General features: G+C 38.5%; 1 protein-coding gene and 1 long non-coding RNA gene across 4 annotated transcripts in view; one reads left to right on the top strand and one right to left on the bottom strand.

Annotated features, from left to right (window-relative positions):
• The window catches only part of LOC121729404, a 20,027-nt gene extending 7,929 nt beyond the window's left edge, over positions 1 to 12,098 (top strand). The window contains exon 3 of the long non-coding RNA XR_006035962.1: positions 12,087 to 12,098. This is a non-coding gene — a long non-coding RNA (uncharacterized LOC121729404). The remainder of the gene's footprint in view (positions 1 to 12,086) is intronic.
• LOC121729401 (histone-lysine N-methyltransferase EHMT2) lies at positions 2,312 to 25,756 on the bottom strand. Of its 3 annotated transcripts, none has more exons than XM_042117907.1 (19): positions 24,718 to 25,756; positions 24,165 to 24,347; positions 23,918 to 24,010; positions 23,197 to 23,295; positions 22,860 to 22,981; positions 21,746 to 21,948; positions 19,966 to 20,174; positions 18,534 to 18,730; positions 18,179 to 18,340; positions 17,329 to 17,549; positions 16,912 to 17,072; positions 15,581 to 15,742; positions 15,204 to 15,267; positions 14,850 to 14,983; positions 14,056 to 14,200; positions 9,868 to 10,026; positions 3,979 to 4,212; positions 3,497 to 3,699; positions 2,312 to 2,540 (listed from the first exon to the last, which is right to left on the bottom strand). In XM_042117907.1, the coding sequence occupies exons 1-19, from the start codon at positions 25,470 to 25,472 to the stop codon at positions 2,432 to 2,434; spliced, it is 3,615 nt and encodes a 1,204-aa protein (XP_041973841.1). In that variant the 5' UTR covers positions 25,473 to 25,756; the 3' UTR covers positions 2,312 to 2,431. The 3 variants fall into 3 exon arrangements, with proteins under 3 accessions (XP_041973841.1, XP_041973842.1, XP_041973843.1); XM_042117908.1 differs by having other exon boundaries at positions 3,497 to 3,696; XM_042117909.1 differs by lacking the exon at positions 23,918 to 24,010.

Below are 25,756 nucleotides of genomic sequence, written 5' to 3'. Positions count from 1 at the left end.
ACTGTAATTTATACGACTTTTTAATTTAAAAATCAATTATTCTTCACGAAAAATATTCCATGAACTATCAAATTAAGGCACTAGTGATGTGGTGTGATGCAGATTTTGGTATCGATATTTTTATCGACATTTTTTATGCGGTTGCGTTATTATCTACATTAATATTATAAAGCTGAAGAGTTTGTTTGTTTGAACGCACTAATCTCAGGAACTACTAGTCCGATTTAAAATTTTGAAATATTCTTCCAGAGTTAGATAGCTCATAGCCAAGAAACAGAGGAAAATGTGGAAAAAAACGGGGAAAATTATTTGAAAGGACTTATTTCACGCACATCCAGCAATTTTTATGTTATCGATATATAGGGCTATTTCTTCCGTAAATTTTAACTAAGACATTGTTATAATAACTTAATTATCCTATTCATTGGAATATCATTGTGTCTTTTTCAAATTGAAATGTATCAAGTTTTACATTCTTTTGCCCACTTTTGTAGCAATTATTGATGGTATTGCCTGGTATTACCGATAGTTGTCTACCCATACGCCATCTAGCTACTAAAATGGAAACTGTTTGACAATCAAATTTAAAAAATAAGAAAATGCCTCATTCAAATATCATTATAATGCGTCAAGAAAGTGAATAAATTAAAAAGTGGCAACATCGCAGTGTCATCCGTCATAAAATCAATCTAAGAAAAAAAAAGATGACACTACGATGTTGCCACTTTTTAATTTCTTTACTTTCTTGATAGACTATGCCATAGTTTGACAAGGCTTTATATTATGAACGTGGCGACTGGCGAGAAAAGGAACTAATCGCTTCTATCATACAAAAACATCATTTTTGAGTTTTGACATGTGTTTGACAGTTCTCCTTTACCAGCAGCGCTGCCCTCAATGTCACCTACGTTTATTTAAAGCCTTGTCGAGCTGTACGTCGTATTATTTGTATATATATGTCAAAAATAACAGCTACGATTTTTATTTAGCGCCAAAGAGGATACTTACTACAGTCTGTGAAAAAAGGGAAGAAATTAAAAAGTGGCAACATCGTAGTGTTATCCCTTTCAAATCAAGCTAAGAAAAAAGGGATGATACTACGATATTGCCACTTTTTAATTTCTTCTTTTTTTTTGACAGACTATAGTACGGCCCAGAGTGGTACGGCTTTGTTTTGTGGGTACGGCTATAAATTATAACACAAATAAAATTGCCACAAATAATTTACGATTCAAAATATAAGTAAGACGATTCAAAATAGAAGTAAGTAGTTCGACTGTCAAGCATTCTTTGCGGGTGCCAAAGATATTATAAGCGTTCTGTGTAAAATATACTTTACAGAAAGGGAGCTTGGGTTTAATTCATATAAAAACGAATAAAAAATACAAGCATACTTATATAAAATGTTTATTTACAATAATTTAAAATAACAATTAAAAGGTGAAAGATTCACGAATACTATAATAAATGACACTACATTGCATAATAATTAATTGGAACTAATCCGTTGTAACTTGTAGTTTATTAAAAAGATATTTACAGAATGTGGATATCATTAAATACAGCGTATGGTCTTTCTCTAGTAGATTTCGACATAATAAGACAAATTAACGATTATATCAGTCTTTTCATTTTTGACTTGTATTGATCTTACAGCATATTATTACATGGATATAAAAGGAAAACTGACTTTATACACGACTTACTTCTTAAGACTATTAAAACGAAAAGTGTTTCATAATTGATACATTAACTTATTATTTATAACTAGCTGTTTGACCGAGTATTGCTCGGTATTCGATAAAACACGAATAAAATGACATTTTCTAAAAATGATTCCTAGCTAGATCAATTTATCGCCCCCGAAACCCCCTATATACTAAATTTCATGAATTGGGGCCAATTCCGAGTATATATATATATATATATATATATATATATATATATATATATATATATATATATATATATATATATATATATATATATATATATATATATATATATATATATATATATATATATATATATATATATATATATATATATATATATATATATATATATATATTAATATGCTTTCGATTTCACTTTAAAAACAAATTAATACCTGGGGCCTTACTCCCGAAACTGATATCGATTTCGATTTTCGATTTCAACGGGTTTTTGACATATTTTAGATGGCTTGTATTTGCATGGTCGCATGAAGTCATCACCCGTGGGCCGTGCCATGCCGTGCCGCTGCATGGCAATCAGTTTACGTTATAAGTTATAACTGTTCACATTTTTCGCCTCAACTCTGACGCTGGCAACTCCTAAATGGGGAGGCTTACGCCAAAAGAAGAAGAAGAAGAAGGCACCTGTTTCTGTCAAATTACCTTTGTGGTATTTGAATGCGTCATGCGTGTAAGATGTTTTCTCGAGTGCTAGTTCAGGCGGTTTCCTCCTCCGTCTTTGTAGGATATCTACATTCCGGCGACTCGCACTCGCATTTCATGAACTTTGATTTCACCGACCAGAATTTATCACCATAATCGAACCTGTAAAAAACCTTATCTTAATATAAGGATGCAACATACTTGTATTACTTATTTATAAACAAACTATATTATTATATTATTTTAGTCAAATAAGTGTTAATTTCTCGTACCTTTAATGTTATTTTGGATTCTCAATTTATTGATGTCTATGCATAATGCATATGAGTCAACGCTAATCGAAATAAGATTCGAGGTACCAATGCAACAGTTAAATTTTTAGAGAGATGGCGGACCTACCTTAATTCGGTCGAGTTATGTCAAATCAATGTTAGACATATAGGCTGTAAACATACTATAGTTTGTGCGTTTTATGATGATATGCGTGACACATTATAATTGACAATAGTAGGGAAGTTACCTAACAAAAATTTATCGATAGTTTAAAAATATCGAATGACTTCGTAAAGGAATTGCAATCGAAATTATCGATTTCGTACTGACATTTCAGTGGTGCCGGCGATTTAAGATGGCCGCCCTTTTTTATCGATTTGATTTCGATTGAACAGAGTCAATCTCTATTGACATAAGTTCCGTTTCATGCATATGACATTTGTTTTCTAATGTTTTCGTAACAATAATTTTCTACTCCTATTTCACAGTTAATATTTATAATTTTTAATAAGTTAGCATTTAGCATCTTTTCATTTTTATTCATTTACAATTATAGGAAACATTTGTTTTTGTAGATGGAATATAATTTATTACATATTGATTTATATCTATTACATTTTGATTTTTTTTGTTTTCTTGTAAAAAAAAAAAACCCGTAGCAAAAGGAACATGAAAACTGTCACCCATATCATCTTAGAACGCACAAACTATAGCAAGGCAACCTTAATTGGTAGATTTGTGTCATATCAATGTAAGTCGTGGCTTGTCCTAATATAACCAGATATAACCCAACCAAATAACGTAACCATCTGCCTACAAATCAATTTGTCTAACAATATACTAACGTGATCTCCTCCATAGCAGATATATCTCGGAGCGCGAACAAGGCGACGGTGGGCAGGCGGAGGTCGCGCGTGTGCGTGTAGACGCGTACGGGCGCGACGTTGGGTGCGCACGAGTGGTTGATGAACCGCGCGGCCCCGCCCCACCGCGCCGCGTCCACGCATAACGCCTCCTCCTCCGCCGCAGCTTCCTCGCCCTCACCCTGCTGCATACGTTACTAGTTAGCTGTTATTACTCTAATGTATAAGAAGAAGAAGAAGAAGAAGTAACTAAAGTAAGAACAGAGGGCATAATATTATGATATCTCGGCATCTGGGCATAAATATGATTACTCAACAATAACAACAGATTCCGTTAAGTATTAACCAACAGCTAAGTTACCATTACTGTGCTATGATAGCTGTTGGTTTTTCTGTCAATATACAATAAAATTAAATACAGAGACATATTATAATCAATTACACAGCCTACACAATATTATCACCTGCAGTAAATCCTGCTTGAGGTCAAGCGCGAACATGTACTGATCGTTGGCGCGGGCGTCGGCGTCGTGGCGCGCGAGTAGCTCGCCCGTGTACAGCGCGACGGGGCCGCCGCGTTTGATGGCGGTGCGTGCGCGCAGCCCCCACCCGCACCGCGCCGTGCGGAACACCTGCACGCGCGCGCCGATCGACCCGGCGGCCGCGAGACGGGATACCACGCGGTTGCCGCAACGCTTCTACACGGCAAACACGAAAAAAATAAGTTGTGAGATTACGTTACTGTAAAATGAAAGTAATATAGAAATTTATGCTGATAAAACATTTACGGCGCAACTATTCACGAATTAGACATACAGACCTATAGCTTTTTGCTGTGTAATGTAAAACTGCATTATATTTTGTATCATTTTTATGAATATTATATTTTTTACGACAAATAAATTAAGAAAATAGCAGCGTTTTACCCTGAAATAAAACGCTTGTTAAATACTTACCTTATTTGAAGCATAATAATTGAGATAGGCACTTCCGTTTCCGCAGATTTTACCTCCTTTTCTTTCCTGAATGTTGGTAGCTCTGTCAACCTTGGCGCCATTATCGAGCAGGTAGAGGGAGAATTCCCGCTCCACTATGATCATTGAGTCGAAATTGCACCAGGCAGAAATAAAAAGTTATGCTTCAAATAAGGTAAGTATTTAACAAGCGTTTTATTTCAGGGTAAAACGCTGCTATTAAACACTTGACCGTTATTTGAAGCATAATAATTGAGACGTGTTTGTTATCGCCTGGTGATGATGTACGCCAATGTGACAAAATAAAAGTAAGACGCCAATGTGAAATGAAAATATAACAATATAAAATAAAAATAGTAATTCCTTGTGGGAATACTTCAAAAACTTTATAAATGAATATATAGGTGATATAAGAGTGATGGAATAGAAAATCCAGTGTTCAAACACTTTTTTACACAATTATTACACCAAAAACTGATTGACAAATCAAAAATTCATCTTGTAAAAGCTTTGATATGGACATAATGAAATCAACTAAAGGAACAAAATAAAAAATCCTTAAATCGTTAGAATTAGATGAAAGTACTAGTTTTTTGTACCGATTTTCAATAACGTCATGAAATTTTCTTATGCTGACCATGTCCCCGTTAAGGAAAGGTGGTCGAGATGAGCACCCCAAGCTAGGTCCGACGCATCTGTTGCCAAGCAGTGCGATGGTGGGCTCCAATGAATGGAAGTTGATAGATGATGACTTTGCAACCAACACCGAAGATCGTCGCTAAACGTAACGCTTGTCTTGGTAGAGGGCAACGATTCGGAAATGCGGACTTATCCAAGTCTATGAGAAGAGACAAGAGAGCTCGGTAATGTAGCCTTCGGTACTATGAAACTGGCGAAGTTCAGGAGACCGAGGATGCTCTGCAAGGTCTTTAGATCTACCACTTTGTCAGGACACAGGACTGGTAAAATCTTTTGATGAATTTTAGACATTTTCTCGCCTGGAAGTAGCTTTTCGTTTTGAAACGTGTTCCAACGAACACCTAGAAATACCAGGTCTTGTTGAGGCGTAAGTAAAGTCTTTGAAGCAAAATCTGGACATGCTTCTGTAGGATGATTTTGTTTTAATAAGCAATAAGATAATCGTCCTAATAAACGATGATACGCAGAACTTGCTCTCTGAGGGTTTGTTTAACCCATTTGGTCAGGGAAGCAGGTACCGGACAATAAGCAAGTAATTTGCAGCAACTGTCCCTTGTATACAGACGTAGGAGCCGTCAGTGCGATTTAGCGACTGCCAGGTAAAATAAGCTTGGGACAGGTATATTTCGCAAAGCCAATCGTTGGGTTGCAAAACAAAACTGTCATTAGTTGAACATTTATGAGCCCGAATGGCTGAGTCAAAACATAATCGAATAGAGTGGAAAGATTGAAAATAGGCAGGACGGCAGGACCCGTCGACCTTAGAGACCAGAAACATTGTCGAAATAAAACTTAGCAAGGGGCTGGCAACTTCTAATACACCCTGGAATATCATTTGTCGAATTTGGAGATACATATCCATTATCCTCCGACTCTGTGGTAGAAAAATGATTTTGGTTTAAATTTGGAATGAACCGAGGTGGTTTCTCCATGAATGGTATGCGGTACCCTTTTAGAATCTTTATAATGATAACCTGGAGCATCTAGGCGCTGCCAACGAGAAACGGCGGTAAAACTTCAAAGTTTGACCCGCTCTGAATTTTTGATTGTCAGTACTTACGTTATTTGGCATTCCCGAGATCCGAAACTTACTTTTGCCGTGGAAGTTCCCTCAGGAAGCCAATTCTCAGAACGTGAGAAAATCTCACCTTCGAAAAAATTACCCAATTATGAGATTTTTACGAACGTAACACAGTTTGTGTATTCTCAAAACTTCACATTCGAGATATTCCGTGCAAAGATCGCTCGAGTCGAACGAGTAGGACCGGTTATTTCTACGATGGCGGAATTCGTACACCAATTTACACTCCTATTGGTGGATAGATGTTCGATTGGAAACCGGTTTCTGCACGATACAATTTGTTGCTGTGAGTTTGTGTATTCTCAGAACTTCACACTAGAAATGTTTCGTGTAAAGATCGCTCGAGTCATACGAGTGCTAGGGACCGGTAGATGTCGGAATTCGTACACAAATTCGCCCTCTTATTGGTGGATATGTAGCAAAGAAGTACAAAATTTCGTACTTGTGTTTCTTTTGCGATATAATAACTTACTAATTATAAGTTAATGTGTTTAAACTTTAAAAGAAACTATTTATTTTTTATTAAAATATAGCTGAATTAGACTACATATTTTTATCAGAACTTTTGTTCTATTATATTGTATACTGTATACATCTATATATATGTATGTATAAAAATAGATTTCCAATTGTGTTAGTAACGCTAAAACTCAAAAACGGCTGAACGGATTGGGCTAATTTTAGTCTTAAAATATTCGTAGAAGTACAGGGAAGGTTTTAAAGTGACACGTAGTTCACGGGGATAGCTACTTTTTGGATAATTACGTTTATCATAATATTTTGATGACAAGTACATCTCATCTTCTTATATTATATAAAATTTCGTGTCATAATGTTAGTTACCTTACTCCTCCGAAACGGTTTTACTGATTTTTACCAAAACCGCCAGCGGCCACGACCGGCCACGGGCAGCCGTAGTCTTCACTATGTATTACAGTCATGAAGATAAAGCTTGAAATCATATGACACCGAAAGTGTTAGCTGTGTTAGCCTCGCCGCGGCTGCCATTCCGGTATGGCGCGCCGCGCGGCCCTTTGAGGCCGAGCGGGTGCGCGCCATTCGTGTCCCGACAAGTCCCGACTCCCGACGGAACGACTCGGGCTGCGACCAGCGGCAGGCTGCAGAGTGCAGACAGTCTCGCGCCCGCTTCCGATTACGAAAGTTATTGTGATATTACTTATATTACTATAACCACAGAATAGATAATAGTACAAGTACTATAACGCTGTATTAGAATAATAAGTGTTGTTTTAGTAGTCTCTTTCAATACTTGTTATAATTATTGATAAGTGCATTAGTCAAATAAATAACAGTAAATTCGGCGACCAAATTATTGTTTGTGAATAAATAAGTATGGTAAAAGTAAATAAGTATGGCACCACGGCAACGTCCCGTACGTTGCCGTGGTGCCATACTTATTTAGTCACTTCAATAAAAATATAAGTACTTAATTGTTCTTTACAAAATATTATAAAGAATAAAAGAATAATTTAGTTTTTAAAGCTTCAAGCCCCAAGCGGTCATCGGCGACCGCGATAACAATAGATAAGCTATAATTGTGTCTCGTATTAACTACCAGTACCAGCATAGCTAGCACAAGCACGTAGACAAACGAAAGAAACTAAATTTTGACAGTTTTACCGGAAAAACACTGGAGAAAAAGTTTCTTTCGTATCTCGATATCTTCCGCTTTTGGAAATCTATAAGTCAAGCATGACGAACCGCTTTTGACATTTAGTTTCTTGATTCTTTTTTTATTGTTATTATGGCACTCAGGCGCGGTCGCAGCCTGAAATTTTGGGGGGGGTTTTTTATCTGCGCCCTCGGACGTTTCTGGGTTCACAGCAGCTGTCTACTCGTAAGGTCGGACGAAGTGGTAGCTAAGGGATAGTTAGAAATTTCCTTTTATTATTTAGCAAGATTTTGAGATTTTCCAATTTTACCTTAGATTTTGGGGGTGGTCATGTCCCCTGTGAGCCCCCCCCTTCGGACCGCGCCTGATGGCTATAGACAAGGTTGCTACACGTCGATTTTTTGAATTTGCCGCCATTTACTCGACACTGGCCATGGTTTTATAGCCGAGGTGCCATAATTAAAAAAAAAGAACCAAAAAACTAAATGTCAAAAAAATAATAATTGCCGTTGCTTTGGTTGCTATGGAAAGAGTTTCTTGTCTTTGTCCACTGAAACTCAAGTCGATGGGTGGGGCCATGCTCGGGAATAAGATATGTAGACATGGGAAAGAAACTGCCATTACTTTCTTCCGAAGAATCGACTTGGAAACCCCGTGCTAGCTACGCTGGAGGGGCAACCCACACAGCCCACGCCTTGCGCCGCCTCTGTTAACTACAAATAATATAGGTAAGTATATTGCAAAACAACCGCAAAACAATTTGCCAAGATAGCTAGTAATATTATAAAATCAATTATTTTGTAAGCTTTATTTACTAGAATACACTTAAATATCTTCGCACGTTGCAAAATTTGTCCAAGCGTTTTTTTAATGCCGAAACGGAACGCAAAATTGAGTCTATGGCAGGAACACCTCGATAGGTCGATTGGTAATTTGTTCGATTGGTCCCCAGAATACGAGTTTTAAGGATCATTCGAACTTGCCAGTAGAAATGAATAGTTCAAGAAATAATTTTACGAGGATTTAGTTATTAATTACAAATAATTATATTATATTATGCATTGAGATTTGAGATATTATAAGTACTACGTAATCATATGGCAAAATAACCGCAAAACAACTTGTCGGGATAGCTAGTGGTGTAATAAAATCAATTATTTCGTAAGCTATATTTACTAGAATACAATTAAATATCTTCGCACGTTGCAAAATTTATCGTAACTTTTTTTTTTAATGCCTAAAGAACGCAAAATAATGTCAATGGCAGAAACTCCTCGATACTCTATTGGTCCCCAGAATACGAGTTTTACGTATCATTCGAACTTGCCAGTAGACATGAATAGTTCGTGAGATAATTTTACGAGGGAAAATGTTCACATCCTAAGAATTGCCTCCCAGTTGTCCAATCGAGCTCCTCTCGAGTAAAAAGAACTTCGTGTATTGCTAGGCATTGACCGTGGTTCAAAATTAATTGTTTGTCCCTGCGGGGGACGATTGTAAGAACAGCCTTGCGCAGACTGGTGAGCATGGGAAAAGTGCGAGCTAGCACAACATCCATGAGACATACCCTGCGCGGATATATAACTCTTAGCCTGCCCCGTATACGTAATGACTTCTGAGCACGACTGTGCGGTGCGGAAAACAAAACGCCAATGATCATAGTGAAGCGGGAATTCTCCCTCTACCTGCTCGATAATAACGCCAAGGTTGACAGCGCTACCAACATTCAGGAAAGAAAAGGAGGTAAAATCTGCGGAAACGGAAGTGCCTATCTCAATTATTATGCTTCAAATAACGGTCAAGTGTTTAACGGGCGAATACACTAACAGGCGAAAAATACATAATACTTAATATGATAATTAGGAAGATCAATGGAAAAAAATTGTAAAGTATGTAAGACATACACATACCACTCCTATATATTTACATATTTTGATATGTATATTATAATAAACAATTCACGCACCATGTTACACGCGCATGTGTTGTTACACTCGAACAGCATCGGCGGATCGTGGTAGGGGAAGGCGGCGGGCAGGCGGCCGCGCACGTACCAAGCCCGCACGCCGAGCGCCGCGCACGCACACGCGCCGCCGTCGCACAAGCCTTCGTCGCACGCGCAACCCTGGTGACACGTTAATTGTTATATCGACTAAACGAAAATTGAATTTACAGTACGGCATTCAATTTTAGTTTTATGTCGTATGACTTAAAATAAATAAAAATAAAATTGGTTTATTTCAGATTACTCAGATCCATAAAATTGTTAGTAAAGAAAGTTATCGCTATGTTAGTATTCTATTATAAAAAGAGATTTAGTCCTATTTATCATGAAGTCGATCAGAGGACAATTCCCGCTGTCGACTATCTCTCTCAGGACACTGTGGCCGCTGCCGCGGACCCTGGCCAATAGCGATGCAGTCCTTTTATAGCTTCAAAACTATCTACATCCGCAAAAGCAAACATCGCTGAGGCACTACAGAAACGCGGCAGCCGCAACAGTGCTCTAAAAGCATTATTATATTGAATGCGTGGCATTGTATGTTTTATTGGTGTAGTTGGTCCATAAGCTGCAGGTGTAAAAAGAGGTGCAGTAGGCCTTAAAAAGAGTAATTTTTACGGCGTCCGTGCAACGACCAAATTTATGCACCAACATATTTGCCATAACAGACAATGCCCTACGCTCTCTTTCGAGGTCCACATCGTCTCGAAGGCCGTCAGTCACGAAATGTCCCAGATATTTAAAAGTGTACACTCTCTCTAGAAGTTGATTATTAAGGTGTATAGGGGGAACAATATTGGGACATTTCCTGCCAGCCTTAAAGACCATGTACTGTGATTTTTTGGCGTTGTAAAGTAAACCATGTGAGACAGCGTATTTTTCACAAATACCGAGTAATGTTCTTAATGCACCGACAGATAGCGCCAGCAGTACCATGTCGTCCGCGTAGCTAATATTGTTGACGCACACGTTTCCGATATGGCAACCGACACGAGTACCGCTGAGTTCCCGTATCAGTGAATCCACGTACAGGTTGAAGAGCCGGGTCGAGGTCTGCCCCCCTGCCTCACCCCGCACTCCATCCCGTACGGTTCGGAATATTTGCCAGCCCATCTCACATAGCTCACTTGATTACAGTACCAAAAGAGCTATCGCAGCTTCCCATAGACGAATTTAGGTCATAAATAAAGTAAGCGTCTATGAATAAAATATACCTTATTTTAAAGAGCATTTATTACTGATTCTTAAAAAAAAATCGTGATTTTAGAAGGCCAGGTTTTTGAGTTATCATACTTAGAAGTTTTGAAGGTTATGTAATTATGTAGCTTAATATTTAATGCATGTACCATGTTTAATAATGTATTTATTATTAAATATTCAAGAAACTGATGGAGAAATGAAGGTTACGATTGCTAGGCAAAAATAATTAATGAAAACACAAGTTAACGAACGGGATGTGGATCCCACTTAGATTGGTGATAACTTTATCAATAACTTGAACTTTATGAATAGTGAGAGGGAGAAATATGGAAGATATTATGGAGACATCAGTCATCAAAATGTATCACATGCTTTTATAGCTTGAAATTACATCTAACAGAATAATTAATTCATGTTTTCACTTATTGCAATAAACAATTAAGAAAAGTAGTTAGTCGTCGTAGGGCTACCAAAGGCTTCTTAGTGTACTTTAATATGTCGAAAAAAGATTTTAGGAAGGTTTCTTATGAGGATTTATTGAGTCCAGTCCACTTAATGTAATTTATTTCATTATTTGTATATTTATAAGTAGATTTCATATGAAATATTGAATAAGTATAAGTACTTACAATTCATTTTATGCACTGCTATTAATTGTAGTAAAGTACATATTACGAATGTGAAGCAATTTTGAAGGAAAATAAATTCAAGACTGCATCCAGATAAATTCAAATAATTTTACTTAATCATAATTTATGTAAGCACTATAAATGTGATTACAAATAGAAAACTTTTTTGATTTTAAATTGGAAAAAATAATTATAGGCAACATCGGATGACAGAAAATGGCCATTTTGGAAAAGGAAATCACTTTGGCTATTTTTAAATATTATCTTTTTATCCTGGCTTTAGATCAATGTAACAAAATCGTTGAAAATCATTTACGAATATATGTTATTCTTTGGTTGCTATGCGTTCCTAAGATGCTTTAAAAACTTTTACCTAAAAATCTGCCATAGCTCTTTAAGCAAGTCGGTGAAACCGTCGGGTAAACTAAGAGTTTCCAATTTTGGTCACAAGATGTCGTAGGAGACGAGATCGAAAGCCTTGCTGAGGTCGAGGAAACATGCGTACACAGGTGTACGCCTGCTCGTGTAATATTTGACAGTGTGCTTTAGACTCATTATTACGATCTCCGTTGACAGTCCACGCCTGAACCCGTACTGACCATCATGGAGACTACAATGTTGATGTAAAAATACAGCACAACTACAATTTCTTTTGTTTGTTACACACACTATCCTCTTACAAAAAGAGAGGAACAAATCTCTCTTTTTACCCCCCAGAATGGCAGGCAGATTCTCACCCGTCATCGATGTGCCCAATTTTTGCTCAATATCATCAAGGCACGACGGATCCTCCTTCAGTTTGAATCTGTTATCACATAGTTTTGTTACACCTTGTATAGCATAAAATATAATAATATTATCTATACTCTATACTTATAATAAAATCGTAGAGGTAAAATTTTTGTACATTGAAAATAAACTTGAAAAAACGAGTCAGGGGCATGTTAGAAGAGTAGTAGAATACATTTTAACTGTTTTTGAAATTTTTGTTTCTCTGTCTGTTTGTCTGTTTGTACAGGCTAATCTCTGAATTAAAACCTTACATCCCTGGTCAACATCTTAGATACTTTTTTTTAACCGACTTTAAAAAAAGGAGTAGTTAATGTTTACTTTGCTGTTTGTGGTCAGATTTTCAAAATTCTTTTTTTGTTGTATAGATTGCCCGAATTTGATACCATGTTTACAATAAAATCGGCCAAGTGCGAGTCGGACTCACGCACGAAGGGTTCCGTACCGTTATAGAGAAAAAATAGGCCAAAAGTTGTGTTTTTGTAAGGGAGCCCCCCTTAAATTTTAATTATATTCCAATTTTATTATTAATTATTAAATAACACATATATTTAAGGATTCTGTGAAAATTTCAACTGCTTGTCTGTTGTAATTATTGGTATCGAGCAAAAAAGGCCAAAAAATCATGTTTGTTGTATGAGAGCCCCCCTTAAATATTGATTATATTTTGTTTTCAGTATTTGTTATTATAGCGGCAACAGATATACACAATCTGTAAAAATTTCAGAACTCTAGCTATAACGGTTCTTAAGATACAGCCTGGAGATAGACAGAAGCACAGACAACGAAGTCTTATAGTAATAGGGTCTCGTTTTTACCCTTTGGGTACAGAACCCTAAAAACGGTGACTTGATAAGTAATGGAATTGAAGAAACTCCTCGGAATTTACAACGACAACCAAAGTGATTACCAATTCTAGCAAAGGTCGATCTTTAAAACTTTTCCTAATATTCGTAAACGCTTATCCAAACACTGGATGGACCACTGCGTATCCCAATTCGTTACCAGCCATGGAAATTTTAAAGTCAAACTTTACGGATCTAAGTTACTAGCATCGGTCGAGCACATAGGTAGAAATGGTAGAATATGTACGACAGAAGGCACTATGTTTGAATCATGTTCTCTGGGAGAGTTTTTTCTGCCAAGACGAAAGAACTACAATGCTAGACAACCTACAGTGTAAATCTGATGTCGCATACTACGGTGATCGTGGACAGCAGGAAATTAATCCGTGCCTTCAAGCGTTTTTGTCATAATTATTATTGGCAACAGTCTAACACAACAAATTCCAATATTAATTTAACTATACTTAGTACAGTTACAATTTTTATAATTATATTTTATTTTCGTGGTACATTAAAAATTTCGTGTGTAATGTAGATCCAAATAAAATAGTCGTAGATGGGTGTTCAATTTTGTAAATCTCGATTTTAATAACATACATTCACGCGGACGAAGTTGCGGGCAACAGCTAGTACATTATACAAATAACCATTCAATAATATAACCCTTCTAACTCAGTACCCAACTGTACCTGCATGGTGGCGAGCGTGCAGTCGACTTGCAGCGGCGCGGGCGTGACGAGCTGCGCGGTGTACGTGAAGTCGGCGGGCAGCGTCGCGTCGTCCACCTCGTTCACGCACTCCACGCCCCACGGCTCGCGACCGTTTGATATGTCACTGCAGAATATGTTATAGATTTTTTTTTTATTACTAAGACGTAATAAGGTTACCAAATCAACTCCAACAATTTATGCGTGCAAATTGCTGACACATCATCTTTTTTTACTAATAATTAATACACACATGCCTATCTCTATTAATAATATAATAATAATATCTATGGACGCTTCACACCACGTCAGTCTGGCCCCGTGGTAAGTACCTGAAGGACTTGTGTTACAGGTACCAGACAACGGAAATATATTTAATACTTTTATACTATTTGTACATAATATATTTAAGATTTTTATTATAATATGATACACATATTTAATATGACCCAGGAACTTTGAAAACTTTTTGTTCCGTCGGCGGGATTCGAGCCCGCGACCCCCGGCTTGAGCTACCAATAGCCCATCAACTGAGCCACAGAGGTCGTCTATTATAAATATCATGAAGAACGAGGAACGCAGCAACATATCATCCACGATTAACTATAAGTTATAACCCAGAGTGTTGAGAGTGTAATAAGTCTATGACAAGTAATGCCACGTTGTAAAGAAATGTTGTAAAGAGAATTAAGGTTTGTGTATATATTGTTATAAATAATTACAAGTCCAAGTGTTTTCTTCACAGACTGGAGGTGAGACCTCTAGGTTTAACGTACCTGCTTAGCATCTTATGTCTGTGCAGCGTCCCTTTGGCGGCGCACGCGACCTGCATGTTGAGCGAGATGGCGGCGCGGCACCGCCCCCCGCACACCTCCACCGCCAGCTCGCCCGCTGAGTTCTCCATGTCCGTCTGCGAACATCACATATTGATTGCTTTGGGAAAAAAGATTGCAGAGGACTAGGAAGTATCCCTCATACTTCCTATTCTTTCATCTTCTGATCCATTAAGTTGCGAGTCCACAACCAGCTTTAGCATGTCCCTCGGGGTCGTGGTGGGACACCGCTGTCCTGTCATGAGATGTAGTTAACGTGTAGCTTTTGAAAAGGAAGAAAAAACTGAAAACACATACCCTGGCTCCGTGTGCGAGTAGAATGATGACGCAGGCGTAGTGGCCCTCCCTGGCAGCCACGTGTCTGTAAAGACAATCGTAATAAAGAAACCCAATACAAAATTTTGTTTTGGCAACATAAATGGCAAATATCAATTCATTTCCATCTCTGACTTACTGCGTGTGGGCAACAGGCCTTTGACATATTATTATTATTTACAGTACATGTTCCACAAAAAAAGGTTCGCAATCCCTTGTGTTGGTACTCACAGCGTTGTATCGGTGTGCGCGTTCGGAATAATTACCAAACATGTTGTGAACAAAAGAGGTCACAATCCCTGTTTGTGAAAAAACCTAACCTAACTTTTTAGAAAAAAAAAATCCCTAGTGATACTCACAGTGGTGTGTCGGCGTGTCTGTTGGGGGCGGAGGCGAGGTGCGGCGCGGCGGCGAGCAGCAGGCGCAGGCAGCGCGCGCGGCCCGCCAGCGCGCACCAGTGCAGCGCGCCGTGACCCTCGCCGTCCGTCGCGCCGGCGTCCGCGCCCGCACCGAGCAGCACTCTGACGTAGTATATGCATCCTCAATATAACTTCTATTCGACTCGCACATCGACCACTTAATTAAAAAAGCTCGCAAAGCCTTAGGATTCATATTTAGACTCTCCTTTGATTTTACGCGCATTAAAACAATTAAAATACTTTATTGTGCTTTCGTTCGTAGTCATTTGGAATACTGCTCACCCGTATGGAACCCCAACTACGCTACCTACATTGATAGAATTGAGAATATTCAAAAAAGTTTTTAAAATTCATACAGTTCAAGCCAAATACCCACCTACCTAACTATATCGAAAGATGCAAAAAATTTCACATCTTGCTTCTCGCCGAACGAAGAAACATTGCCGACTTGTCGTTGCTCTTTAAAATATTCAGTGGTTCAATTGATTGCCCGGAACTAGTCAGTAAATTTGAGCTCAAAATACCCACCGGCTCGCTCAGAAGACGTCAACTCCTACACGTTCCATATGGCCACCTACCGGCAAAATGCGTACATCGTGCGAGCTAGCAAAGCGTACAATACAGCGTCTCAAAGTACTGACGTAGATCTATTAATTACTAACATTAGAAGTCTCAGAAAAGTGTTTACAGACCATTTCTTTAATACTACTGATACAAGCTAATTTAGTTTATGATAATAATTTGCACATTACTGATACTGACGATCCAAGGATATGCTATCATTTTTATTGCTGTCTTTTTTTTATATATATATTTTATTCATCACAGTGCGTCAATTTGACGTCAACCAAATTTATGTACAATCTAAACAAATATCTAGTCGCGAAAACTTTTAATTGGCATTTGTATTGTTACTTTTGAATCCTACCTTTGTACTAGCTGTAAGTTTTCCTTTAAAATAAAATAAAATAAAAATACCATTATGCCATACCGTATAAGCCACTATAAGCAGCTGGATTTTAGCGTAATAAATATTAAAAAACATTATTTAGGTTACCTTAAGAATAAAAACTCAGTTATTTTTTTTTTATATTATGCCATATCACTTATAATATTAGGTTTGTGATTGTCTATATACTGTTTCTATATTATGCAGAACGTACTAAAAAGATTTCATGAAGACAAAACATGTAACCAATATTTTATCCCTAAAAGAACAGTATTCCCACAGAACACCACGAACTAGGTTATGAATATTATAGTCGACTCACTTGACGCACGCGGCGTGGCCGTTCTCTGCGGCGCGCACGAGTGGCGTCCACCCGCCGTGATCGCGCGCGTCGACCGCCGCGCCCGCGCCCAGCAGCAGCGCGCACACCGCCGCACCGCCCGCGCCCGCCGACACGTGCAACGCTGACATACCCTCCGGACCCTAAAACATCATTATTCATTACAAAAGGTGATCATAAATCATAATCAAAGTATGTTGTGATTAAAGATGTGCCAAGCGGCACCCGGCTGTCGAATAACAATTGAAAATCTATTGTGACTGCGATTCCCACGATCGAGGTATTACCACAGTACGAATACAGGTTAAACACTTGCGGCGTTATCTGCAATTTGCAAATGAGTGACAAAAAGGTAAAACGTAAAACCGTCATGTGAAAAAAAGGTGAACTACCACTTACAGCTACATTGACGTCGCATCCCGCCGCGACCAGGAACTTAATGACCCTCATGAGGTCTTGCTCCCGCACGTCCGCCTTGTCTTCCGCCTCCTCCTTGTGTTTGTCATCTTCCTTCTCTTTCACATCGTCTTTCTCTTTCTCTCCACCCTCTTGTACCTTGTCGTGTGGGACATCGTCACCAGGCTCCTCGGGCTCCTCCACTGGTTCATTCTCGAGGAGAGCTGTTACAATTTTTTTAAGTACAGTAAAACATAGTAAGTCACATTATGTTACTGGTGGTCGGCAATAAACATTTTAATTCGTCACCTGTAATTATGTTATTCACTAGAATGTCGAGCCTAATAAGATAATGGTTTTAAGTTTATGCAGCCTGTAACTATTCAAGACAAGAAGAAGACCAGTATTTGACTGTTCTGTGACTACCAATATGCAAAGACAAGAAGACCTTTGTAATTATTAATTGCGGGAATATCTTTATTAGTAATGGGGATAAAAAATACTGTTTTTAGGGTATACAGGGTTTTTCAGTACCCAAAGGGTAAAAACCCTATTACTAAGACTTCGTTGTCTGTCCGTCTGTCTGTCTCCAGGCTGTATATCAAGAACCACTATAGCTAGACTTCTGAAATTTTCACAGATTGTGTGATCGTTGCCACTATGACAACAAATATTAAAAACAAAAAAAAAAAAAAAGGGGCTCCCATACAACAAAAGCCTTTTGGCCTTTTTTACTCGGTAACAATAACGGTAACGGGTAGGCACTTTAAAATTTTACAGAGGCCTTAATTATATGTGTACTTCTTAGTGTGCGAGTCCAACTCGCACTTGGCCGATTATTTCAAAACCGTACCTTGTATAGCGCGCATGAGCGGCGTGCGCGCGGCCTTGTCGGCGGCGTCGAGGTCGGCGCCGGCGCAGCGCAACGCGTACAGCACGTCCGCGCGCCCGCCACTCGCCGCCGCGTGCGCACACGACTCGCCCGCACACGTTACTTCATTCACGTCCACGCCCACTGCGGTAAAATATTATTACAGGGCTATCACTCGCTAGAAATATATATTCCAATATAAAACAACAGATATAGCTATACAAAACGACAGTCTTAAGACCGACATTGCAATACGAAACAGATAAGCTGTTAATTGTCGTTCAAAGGCATCTGCTTTTTGAAATAATGTTGGAATTACACTACATTCAAAACGTACCAAGTTTAGGTATGATCTGTTCCAGCCTCTCCCCCGCTACTATCGCATCGTACAGCTCCTGTACACTCTTCCCCCCCTCCGCGGTCTCGCACATCTGTTTAATGTCGACGAGGGGCGGCAACAAGTCCTCCGGTATGAGCGGCCCATGGTCCAGTTTGGCGGGATCTAGTTTTGTAAAGCCGAGGAAAGCCGGTGTGCTGTAAGATAGGAGAAATTATTATTATGCGATATCGATCATATTGTGTGTAAGTAATCGAGAATATAACTAATAGGTTAATGTGATGTTTTCTGTGAAAATAAATTTCGCCAAAATGCTGCACCACTAACTGGTTTCTGCTGCACTGTTTTAGTTATTACGTACTAACGGCGCGTTCAGACGTGCGCATTTACTGCTTTAGCTTTGGGAGCTGAATTCGCGCGCGCTGAAAAAACACGCACGTATGAACGCGCCCTAATGCTTTCCTTCACCGTACGAGCGTCCGTATTATGTACTTGAGATCAGAAAATATATCATAGGTACACGCCTCCACCCGGGTTCGAACCTGCACCCTCTAGGAGTGCGAACCGAAGGTCTACCCATTAGGCCAAGGACGCTTTCTGGTTATATAAACTTCATTTAAAATAAGTATTATCAGAATATTGATTTATCGGCAGATACGACTGATGACGGCAACGCTGGTCTGCTCCGACAATTATTTTTTTTATGAAATAAGGGGGCAAACGAGCAAACGGGTCACCTGATGGAAAGCAAGAAAAGAATAGGGTAATAGGGGAGGGTAGGGAAGGGAATAGGGTAGGGGATTGGGCCTAGGGTAAACTCACTCACTCGGCGAAACACAGCGTAAGCGCTGTTTCACGCCGGTTTTCTGTGAGAACGTGGTATTTCTCCGGTCGAGCCGGCCCATTCGTGCCGAAGCATGGCTCTCCCACGTATAAACGATTTGGTCGTGTTATGTCAAGTCCACATATTGATTATCATTATTCTCCGAAAAGAATCTAATGAGCGAAGAACCAAATAGAACCTTCAAAAGGCTCAAAAGACGAGCCCCTCAAGACATGCTTTAACAGAGCTCTACTAACAAAATGGTCATATCATTGGATATGTTCCATACACGCCAAGAACATAATTACTAAAATCCAGCTCAATGTCTAAGGACAGATCGCAGGACAAAAGGAGTTAAAAAAAAATATATATTCTCCGATGGTATATCCATAATTCCATACTAATATTTCATATTATAAACTTTTTAATTAACTCTTCATGCCCAAACTGCTGAACCGATTTTGCTGAAATTTGGTATGGAGATACTTTGAGTCCCGGGAAAGAACATAGGATACTTTTTATCCCGGAAAAATGTACGGTTCCCGCGCGACAAACGAGTCTTGGCGCAACGAAGTTGCGGGCATCATGTAGGGTATAGTATAAGTATACCTCTGCTCCCGCTGATCAGGCAGGTACACGGGTCTAGCGACGTGCATGTCAACGCGTACGCGGTGACAGGTGGTGTTGACGGGCGCCCAGTAGTAGGAGCGCACGCCGCAGTGCGGGCAGCCCGAGCGGTGACGCTGGTCCGTCATCTCGCGGGGCAGCGCGCACTCTATGTGGAACAGGTGGCCCTCGGAGCACTGGTAGAACTCGCCCTGTTCAAACATTATGGTGAGCTGGTGTGATGAGTATCCATATTATACTTAAACCTACATCATCTACAAATTATACCATTTTAAAAAAATTCAATCCGGGAATTCAATAGGGGATCAAAGTTTGTTCGCCAGAAATACTAGAACACGTTTTATACTATAGTTTGTGCGTTTTATGATGATATGCGTGACACATTATAATTGACAATAGTAGGGAAGTTACCTAACAAAAATTAATCGATAGTTTAAAAATATCGAATCACATCGTAAAGGAATTGCAATCGAAATTATCGATTTCGTACTGACATTTCAGTGGTGCCGGCGATTTAAGATGGCCGCCCTTTTTTATCGATTTGATTTCGATTCAACAGAGTCAATCTCTATTGACATAAGTTCCGTTTCATGCATACGACATTTTTCAAATGTTTTCGTAACAATAATTATATACTCCTATTTCACAGTTAATATTTATAATTTTTATTAATAAGTTAGCCTTTAGCATCTTTTCATTTTTATTCATTTACAATAGGGATGATGACAAGGTCAAAGATTAGCGAATTTTGTTAATAAAATAAAGAAATCACGGTAAAAAATAAGTGTTTCCAAAATTTCAGCTTGATAGCATTTGTATTTTTTTTGTTATGCGCCTTCAAAGTTGGATATTCAAGTCGAATTTTTTTTCAATTAAATTTCTTAATATTTGTATACAATTCGATAACTTATGCAATTATAAGCAACTTTTGTTATGAAACCACTTTCATAAACGCAATATTTAATATACCTGTCGAACAAAGTTGTCTCCCGATGCGTACAAACTACGAAAGACTGACGTCATACTTTCGTAACACTTTGTATGGAGCGTTTCGGGCAGGTCTTTTTTATGAAATATTTGAATTGTCATATCTTGGTGAATTTTTAAGCTATCAGAGTCATTCTTTCAGCGATGTTTATATTTTTTAAGTATCTTTCAATTACCGATAAGAAAAAAAAATTGTCATCATGCCTATTATAGGAAACATTTGTTTTTGTAGATGGAATATAATTTATTACATTTAGATTTTTTTTGTTTTCTTGTAAAAAAAACCCGTAGCAAGGAACATGAAAACTGTCACCCATATCATCTTAGAACGCACAAACTATAGGAAGTTATTTAATCCAAGTCGAATATTTTTGTACTCTTTAGTCTTTCATGCAAAAGATTATAATATGTATACAAATACTTAAGGTTTTTAGATTTAGGGCTGAGTATGTTAGGTTAGAAACTTGGCTCTACATGAGATCTCACTACTTTTTGACACCACAAACTGTATGTTCTCGTCTTGGCAACTTTTACATGGAATACTGATGACATTACTATAGACCACCATAAAAGTATTCCAAAGACTCAAACAACCAAGCTTAAGTCTTTGGAATACTTTTATTCTGAAGGATACATATATATTACATAACATAGGCTGCTTTTATTTTGAATTTTTTTAGTCTATTTCAAAATAAAAGCTAGCTAAAATATAGACTAGGTCCTAAGAAATAGTGGCATAGTATAATAATACAGTAGTACAAGTATATTGTATTACCTGTGTACAGAACAGGCCACACAGCGGGCAGCACATGTGTTGCCTCAACTGAGCGGCGTGGAGGCGGCAGGCGAGCAAGTACGGCGCGCGCGGCCCGCAGCGGAGCAGGGGTAGCAACTCGCCACGCGCGTCGCGGCCCGCGCCGTGAGAGCACCCCACACGCATACCCTCCACACTCTCGATCGCCTGGCAGAACACCGGATCTGGAAATAAACATCTTTATTTGTATCATCTATATCTTTATTTACACCAACCGCCGATATATTTAACCTATCAACTCCCAAGCGGTCGAATTCGATTGCATAAACAATAGATTTCCAAGAATCCGCGATCGAAGAATTTGTGGTACTACCCACAATTCGCCTAACATTCCTGCATCGCGCTATCGAAGTTTCGGAGAACGGCAATATATATACACTAGCTATTTGACCGAGCTTTGCTCAGTATTCGATGATAAAACAAGAATAAAATGACATTTTCTAAAAATGATTCCTATCTAGATCGATTTATCGCCTCCGAAACCCCCTATAATATACTTAATTTCATGAAAATCGTTGGATCCGATTCCGAGATTTCAATTATATATATATACAAGAATTGCTTGTTTAAAGATATAAGAAGTGGGCTTCGGCCTGACCGAGCATGCTATCTCTCTCGGTCGGAAGATCTTCCTTTTCGGCCGCCACTGACAACGTTAAAGATTTATAATTACTTAAACAATTTAAATAATTATTAAATTAAGAATATGATAGAAAAAGTATGAAAGGTTATGCCGAAATCGTCTTAAAATTAAAGTTAGAATTATAAAATGTCTCTGAATGTAGCAGTCAAAGTAGTTTCATTGTTACGAAATTCGTTCATCGTGCGGGATACATTTTCGGATTAAAGGTCAGGAAAAAATCTTATGTTCTTTCTGTAATTTAGTATGGAAATATTTAAGAGTCTCAACTCAAATATTTCCATACTAAATTACAACATCATCGGTTTGGAGTTAAGAAACAGACAGACACACTTTCGCATTTATAAAATTTCAACATCTAGAGGGATTTTTCAAAATACTGTGGGCTGTGGCTTATAATATAAAATATTGTGGCTTATAATATAAGCTTGTAACCTGGCAGATCTGTTGGAGCGGCATAGATGTTGCTGGTGGCTTCGCAGCAACATTGGCCGACAATCTTGTTGGAGGCGGCGGGGGAAGCGGGCGCAGAGCCCTCGTCAGCGCCCGCTGGTTCACTAAACAACACAACTTTTTAACCACCTTCTCCTTCTTTAATACGGGCCTCTCTTGATAATAACCAATATCAATACACTTTCTTAAGATATTAGTAAAAAACTCTGTTTCACTTTAAGAAATATCTAGGAAAGTCTGTATTAGTTTTTATGTTATTATATTATGTATAAGCTTATACTTATTTTTCTTTAAAAAACAAAGCTCTTTTATTTCATACTTCTTTTCTTCTGGTTCTTCTTCTGCAGTGCTGTTGACGTTTGATGCTTTATCACTGAGGGTGCGTCTTGATTTCTTCTTCGGTGCAGGTTCATACTCGCTGAAAACATTTGGGATCTTACATACCTCAGGCCTATAAAGTTATATGTAGATGAAATCGTAAATATGAGTACCAAACTCATATTTATGAAAATAAAGAATTTCCCGCAAAATCATAAGCGCAGCTTAGAATTCCACAGAAGCAGAGAAGCATACATTTTCATTATTACAGTATTATATTTTGGCAAACACTTAATATAAAAAATTAATAACCCAGACTATTTTATATATAAGAATCTTTAAGGCCGGTTTCATTGAAACCAGGCCAGTTGCGCAGGAGGAATTTTATAGTGCCCAAGTGTGGGCGCAGTACACAAGAGCACTCTCTATTCCTTTACTCTCATAACCCAGTGGGACAGAAGACCGACAGGACTGGCGAGAGATCAGGCGCAGGACCGACTTTTTACATGCCCATCAGACGCATAGATCATCTTACTTGTCAGACAATCAGGTGATCAGCCTGCATTGTCCTAACCAAACTTAGAAATAACATGTTTTCAACGCGGGATTCGAACCCACGACCTCCGATTGAAGAGCCACACTCTGAACCACTGGACCATGGAGGCGCATATATAATTGAAAGCAGAGTTACAGGCAAAAGTAAGTAAAAAAAATATTATTACTCGCCACTGCTCATGTTTGCCCACTTCGCCAAATAATATGACGAGCGTTGGTCCCCCCGGCAACAACTCCGCTTTGATCTCCGCAGTGGAATACTGCAAATATTTTGTGATATTAGCAACTCAATAGTTTTCTAAGTCTGGCTGCAAATCTTTCTATTGCTTAACCCACACAAAATACATTCTACAAATGTTAGTTTTATTAAAGATTTAGTATTAAGAAAAGTTAAATAATAATTATAAAGCATACTTAGGCTCATCTTCTGACTCTTCACTGTCATTCTCTGTGTTTCTTTTTGAATTTTTGTCTATAGATTCTATCTCAGATACTCCCGATTCAGGCTCACTGGAGGAGTCCTCTTGAAGCAGTTTGCTGATCACCTCCGTGTCGTCATCTATTTCTTCATCTTCCTCCTCCTTGCCTTCAGCATTCCTGGACACATGTAGGAAGATGTGATTACAATAATCGAAAAAGTCATAATTTATGTGGGTATACAGTATACACTATACTGTTTGGATATATTGTAAATGTATAAATGTGTTTATCAGTCATTTACAATCAGTTTATAGCCAATTTTGTATGCCAATACTTTGAATCCCAGGAAAGGATAACATACAGTTTTTATTGTGGTAAAATATGAGGAATAAAAAAACAATAAAGCTTCTTATTTTTTAAATTTACCATGAAATAGATTCACAATTTGATTTGGTACAATTATTAAAACTGTGGATAAAGACTGATAAAGATAACTTTTATTTATAATAGGATTGACTCCTGGCTTTTGCAAACTTTGTGTTTTTACCTGTTATCATAATCATCATCAGACTTCTTTGGTGTGACAGACTTGAGACCCAGCTCACACAGATGTTTCAACTTTTTCATATCATTTTTGCTACTGTCTGCCTTACTTTCATCCAAATGTTTAGTTTCAGGACTAGTAGACTCCTGATTATCAGCACTTTTATTGTGAGCAGACCTCCTCGTTTTTACCCCTTCGTTGGATTTTTCCGGTGTGATTCCCAGCCTTACATTGTTTTGCGACTCCAAGCCAATTCTGAGCTCCTCATTTTCTAGTATCTTGGGGGTGGGCTTGATACGCCTGAACAGGCGGGTGGCGGGAGTGGCGGGCGCCGCGGGCTCCTTGCACAGCTGCTCTCGGCGGGCGATGGCGTTCGTTATAGGCTCAGTTCCCATATTGCACCTTCTCTTCGGTCTCCTTGCAATTTGAGTGCCATCCGAGGCTTCATCGTTTTCAGACGCTTGCTGCGACTCAGTTTTATCTTTTTTGGGTGATATTGCGACGTCGTCGTCGGACTCCCAGGTCGGTTTCCGGGCCCTGTTTGACCGACGAGGTGTTACATCCTCGTGTTTCTCTTCAGTCGAAACGATCTTCATGTTGCTACTTTTTGCACCTGACTTATCCGAACGAAAGGTTAACACTATCCTCGGCTTTGGGTCCTCGGATTCTTGTTTCTTATCCTTCTTGGGAGTATCGCTCTCGGATGACGGCTCTGATTTATCTTTTTTCTTTGGACTACATTCTTCTCCTGTGTGCATATTGTGGAAGTCCGCGGCCGATACTGTCTTGTGTAATGAGAACTATTAAGAAAACTTTGAAATGACGAAGATATTATTCAAAATAAAACAAGACAATCGAGAGACATGGGCACAGATTGGTAGGGCATGATTAAACTTCAAAACGTATATATTCTATGGAAACAACGGTTAATATTTATCGTAGTATATAATTAACACATTTTTACAATTCATTACTTACTAAAAATTGCTCACTATTGGTATAAAAACTACAAAAACAAAATTACAAAACAAAACCCACTACC

This window comes from Aricia agestis, chromosome 8 (assembly GCF_905147365.1).
Source record: "Aricia agestis chromosome 8, ilAriAges1.1, whole genome shotgun sequence".
NCBI lineage: Eukaryota > Metazoa > Arthropoda > Insecta > Lepidoptera > Lycaenidae > Aricia > Aricia agestis.
This window is presented reverse-complemented; position numbering and strand designations above follow the sequence as displayed.